The sequence below is a fragment of the Sinocyclocheilus rhinocerous genome, unplaced genomic scaffold (genome assembly GCF_001515625.1).
Source record: "Sinocyclocheilus rhinocerous isolate Xijiao unplaced genomic scaffold, SAMN03320098_v1.1 scaffold4997, whole genome shotgun sequence".
NCBI lineage: Eukaryota > Metazoa > Chordata > Actinopteri > Cypriniformes > Cyprinidae > Sinocyclocheilus > Sinocyclocheilus rhinocerous.
In genome coordinates this window covers 865-5,661 of record NW_015629577.1, presented here as the reverse complement: position 1 = coordinate 5,661, position 4,797 = coordinate 865, and the positions used below count along the sequence as shown (strand labels likewise).

Below are 4,797 nucleotides of genomic sequence, written 5' to 3'. Positions count from 1 at the left end.
CTAATTTGTTGAGATAGTGAATTGGTGGGTTTTTGTTAAATGTGAGCCAAAATCATCACAATTAAAAGAACCAAAGACTTAAACTACTTCAGTCTGTGTGCATTGAATTTATTTAATACACGAGTTTCACAATTTGAGTTGAATTACTGAATAAATGAACTTTTCCACGACATTCTAATTTATTGAGATGCACCTGTAATTGACCATTTTCAGGGTAGACAGGCCTATTATTTCATTTTACGTGAATAAAAATGAGGGCCAGACAGTCAGTTCAGTGGGTTGTTGCTACTGTTGTGTACCTGGATGTCAACCATTTATTTGAAATGCATGTTTAAAAAAATAAATATAATAATCAAATTAATGTATTGTGTAATTAATACCGAATATAGTCCATACAATGATTTATGTTTACAAGTTATAAAAGTGACTTTTTAACAGCTTAATCTTTGTGAATTACACCAAATACACCAAATAATGTTCTTTTTAGCAGCATCATATGACCCCTTTAACACAAGGGACTTTACACTTTATGCTACTTTTTTTTTTTAAAGAGTACTAGTTACAGAAATATTATTCTTTAAAAGAATATATTTTGACGAATATAAGTGTGAACTCATTTGTATACTATTTACAATTAAATGAAAGTCTAATGGTTTCAACTTTAAATCTAAAAATAAATAACAGTTAATTTTAAATCAAGTGCTTCACATGTGCTTTAATATGTTAGTCTACATATTAAGTGTATTTATTTAAAGCACAACAAAAGATTAAAATAATTTAAAATGTACTTTAAAATTATTTTTACATTGCAAAGTGCACTTTAAGTTTAAGTGTTAAGAAACAAAAATGTTCATTAACTTTATTTCATCTGCAAGCAGACTAGTTTTTTTTAAACATACTTTTAAGATTTTAAGTATATTTAGTAGTCTGTCCCCTCTGTTCCCAAACATGTTCTTGTTTTTGAAATCATATAGCTGTTGACTACTCACCAGCCAAACTCTCCTATCACATCCTATAAGTAAATTTTGCTTGTGTGGAGATTGAGAATGGACTCCGTTTCCCATCGGTCATTGCGGCTGGTAACCTTCGACAGCCGCTCCAGTGAAAACAAGCCGATCAGCTGATTTGACCTGGCAACAACATTTACCCGAATCTACCGGGGAGGGGAATCATTTTACAAGCTGGTGGGGTAAAACAGTTATCTTGACATCAACCGGCTTATTAATTTGTGTTTAACAAAGGGTCGTTGTCGCGTGCGATGTTTCGGGAATTCAGCAGCTTGTTTGATGAAAACTGCGGTGTGATTCTGGCTCGAAATCAGCTTGTTTTGTTCGGTCAAAGCTGTGTTGTTGGGTGAACATACTTTAAGGACAGTCTGTACGATACTAAACAGTTATTAATTCAGCTGCATTAGTCATATTTCTAACCCCCTAGTATTAGTAGTCTTTGAAATTTGAGGTGTTTTTACAGACACGTATGCTAAGCTCAGATAGCTTGAGTACGTTAACAAAGCCCAGGACGATAACAACACCCGAATGTAGCTGTTTTCTTAGTGGTTACATGTGCCAATAAATACATGTCGGTGGTTGTTGTTTGTAAGTTTAGACACTTTAGACAGCTTGATCACTTTAAAATCAACCAGAAAGCTAGACAAGTCTGACCTAGTGCCAGTGCTATACGGATGTCAACTGATCTATTTATAGTTCATATTGAATATTTGATTTTAAGCCAGTGTCATAATCTGACACATCACATTTTGAATTCCAATGAAATTCAAGGCAAACGAGTAAGGTATTTTGTTTAAGATCTCAAATGCATCATATTTGAGGCATTATATATCATCTGTCTTGTTGGTCTCTGCTGTATTTTGGTTCAACTTTGAGGAATATCTAGTCAGTGTATTTACAGAGGGATTTTAGTACTTTAAATTCGGTTGCTCCCGTTCGGTTCGCTACCTCGCTGTTATATTTAGACTTATAATGAACAGTCAGGGCTCGTCGGCGGAGAAGGGGGTGAACGGCGTCCTGGTTTGTCAGGAGAGTTACGCCTGCGGTGGCTCTGACGAGGCCGCCTTCGAGTGCGACGAATGCGGCAGCCTGCAGTGCATCCGCTGCGAGCTGGAGCTCCACCGTCAGGAGCGCATGAGGAACCACGACAGGATCCGGATCTCACCTGGCCACGTACCTTACTGCGATTCATGTAAAGGGGACGGGGGCGTTGCGAACGGGGGTCGGCTGAGAGCAGTGGTCCGCTGTCAGGGATGTAAAATCAACCTGTGTTTAGACTGTCAAAAACGGACTCACAGTGGGGTCAGTAAAAGAAAGCACCCTCTCACTGCCTACCCTCCCTCGAAACCCGCGGAGAAGAACTGCAGCACTGGAGATGAACAGCTGGATGCGTTGAAAGCTAAACTGGAGCAAGTCACCAGCTTTCTTCTAGTGGATGAAAAGGAAGATATGCAGGTAAGTCAACTTATGCAATTTTTGTGCTGTACAAGTACAACTCTTTCCCTCTTTATACGGCAGTTAGTTCTGGTCCTCAAATTTGATTGGCTGAGAGGCGTTAAACGAGTACTGATGGAGCTAGAGCCTCTTTTTTTAGAAAGTAGAAAAACGGATTAGTGTGATTTTTATCTGTATTGTAGATAGTTACTTTTTCGATTTTCAGAATTTGAATTTTTAGAATGGAGTTTTTAATTGAATATTATAACGAATGAAACAGATTCATGATCGCTCCGAGCAAGTTTTCTCTCGCTAGTCAGGTGGAGTGGAAAGTGGGAAACACGGAGTGGTTCTGGAGTGGAGTGATCAATGAACGCCTTGAGCTGGAAGGGAATTCACTGTCGATCTGCTCCACTCAATTATGTTGTTCCAGACCAGCTTTTAGCCTGTACGTTGCATTTTGAAAGGCAAAGCGCGATTCTTTTTGAACTACATGTTGGAAGAAAATTACTAATAAATCACCAAATTTTGTCTTAAAATTAAGGTACTGAGCATAAACTTTTTTTATGCAACCGTTGTAAAAAAAACAAACAATGTGACACAAGAAAAATGTGTAATATTGAGTGAGGTGAGACTCATTATTAAACAATATATTTATTTCCACAACCTGAACAGGTCAAGGATGAGGAGGAGTTTGTTAGGAAATTAGGCTGTAGGCCCGAGGAGCTCTTGAAGGTGGTGTCCATTTTCGGCAACACTGGAGAAGGCAAATCTCACACCCTCAATCACACTTTTTTTTTGGGTCGTGAAGTTTTCAGGACATCTCCAACCCAGGAATCCTGCACCGTCGGGGTGTGGGGAGCACTGGACCCTCTTCATAAGGTGGTGATTGTTGACACAGAGGGACTTCTGGGGGCAGGAACTAACCAAGGACAGCGAACCCGCCTCCTCCTGAAGGTGCTCGCAGTCTCCGATCTGGTCATCTATCGGACACATGCTGACCGGCTACATGATGATCTTTTCAAGTTTCTTGGAGATGCATCAGATGCGTATCTAAAGCATTTCACGAAGGAGCTGAAAGCCACAACTGCACGTTGTGGTTTGGACGTGCCCCTTTCAACTCTGGGTCCTGCCGTTATAATCTTCCATGAGACCGTCCACACCAAGTTATTAGGCTCAGGTCAGTTTACTAAGTTTTGGATGTTTTCCATTTTGCTGTCCTTCTCACCCAACAAGTTAGGAATGACTTTGAAATAGATAAGGTAAGAAGAAATAATGAATGCATAATACTTCTCTTTCACACCCCCTGTAGACAAGCCATCAGAATCAGCCGAGCGGCTTCTTCAGGAACGTTTCCGAAAGCTTGGCCTCTTTCCGGAAGCATTCAGCTCTATTCAGTACCGGGGCACTCGAACCCACAACCCCCCGACTGACTTCAGCGGTCTGCTGCGCAGCGTGGAGCAGCAGTTAGACAACAACACTACACGATCTCCACGGTCTGCTGGTGTCATCTACAAAGCCTTGCAGGTATTTTATTTTTTTTTGTCATTGATAAGCTCAATAACACTTTTAGCTTATCGATGACATGAAAGTGTGGAAGTGTGTAAATTGTAATGTACAGTAGTTTGTGTGGCTGATCAAGCTCTTGTTCTCCAGGCTTTGAGTGAGTGCTTTAGTGGAGAGATTCCTGATGAGCATCTGGCAAGCAACTCTTTTTTTCCAGATGAATACTTTACCTGCTCCAGCATCTGCCTCAGCTGTGGGTAAGTCTTCACATCTCAGGAATCACTGCACTTCTGATTTCAAATCTGTTTAGCATTTCTAAAGCAACACTCACATAGAAGTACATACGCTCTCTCTCTACAGTTCAATAGTTTGGGGTCAGTAGTCTCTTAAGTTCACCAAAGCTGCATTCATTTAATCAAAAAAACAGTACAAATGGTAATATTGTGAAATATGATTACATTTTAAAATAACTTTCTTTTTATTGTACCATATTTTAAAATGTAATTTATTCCTGTGATGGCAAAGCTAAATATTCAGCAGCCATTACTCCAAATTTTTTAACATTATACTGTCTTTCACTTTCGATCAGTAGAATGCATCCTTGATGAATAAAAGTTACTATCACTTCTTATCAATTTAACACATCCTTGCTGAATAAAAGTTAATTTCTTTAAAAAAAAAAAAGAAAAAATCTTACTGACCCCAGACTTTTAAATGATTGTTTCTGTTAAATAACATTGTCATATTAGCAATTTGGTTCAAAGTTTTGGTTGTTATTCAGATGGAATCTTTGACTGTTTTTTTATGCCATTTTTATGCGAATTATGAAAAACAAAAATGAAATTAAATA

The 4,797-nt window shown here is 38.8% G+C and overlaps 2 protein-coding genes across 3 annotated transcripts in view; one reads left to right on the top strand and one right to left on the bottom strand.

Annotated features, from left to right (window-relative positions):
• Positions 1–364, bottom strand: part of LOC107739364 (phosphatidylinositol N-acetylglucosaminyltransferase subunit H-like) — a 1,935-nt gene extending 1,571 nt beyond the window's left edge. For both annotated transcript variants that reach the window (XM_016551461.1, XM_016551460.1), the window contains exon 1: positions 194–364. The gene's annotated coding sequence lies outside the window, so the exon portion shown is untranslated. The remainder of the gene's footprint in view (positions 1–193) is intronic.
• A 574-nt stretch (positions 365–938) lies between these two features.
• Positions 939–4,266, top strand: LOC107739363 (zinc finger FYVE domain-containing protein 1-like). Its single transcript, XM_016551459.1, has 4 exons — positions 939–2,462; positions 3,117–3,621; positions 3,754–3,968; positions 4,098–4,266. Exons 1-4 carry the CDS (start codon positions 1,980–1,982, stop codon positions 4,206–4,208), a joined length of 1,314 nt encoding a protein of 437 aa, XP_016406945.1. The 5' UTR covers positions 939–1,979; the 3' UTR covers positions 4,209–4,266.
• Positions 4,267–4,797: the final 531 nt, after the last annotated feature.

Excerpts from the sequence above, each read along its gene's own strand:
- LOC107739363 (XM_016551459.1), top strand. The coding sequence starts at position 1,980 with ATGAACAGTCAGGGCTCGTCGGCGGAGAAGGGGGTGAACGGCGTCCTG. Across the intron at positions 3,622-3,753 it reads CACCAAGTTATTAGGCTCAG|ACAAGCCATCAGAATCAGCC; the intron begins GTCAGTTTACTA and ends CACCCCCTGTAG. Across the intron at positions 3,969-4,097 it reads TCATCTACAAAGCCTTGCAG|GCTTTGAGTGAGTGCTTTAG; the intron begins GTATTTTATTTT and ends CTTGTTCTCCAG.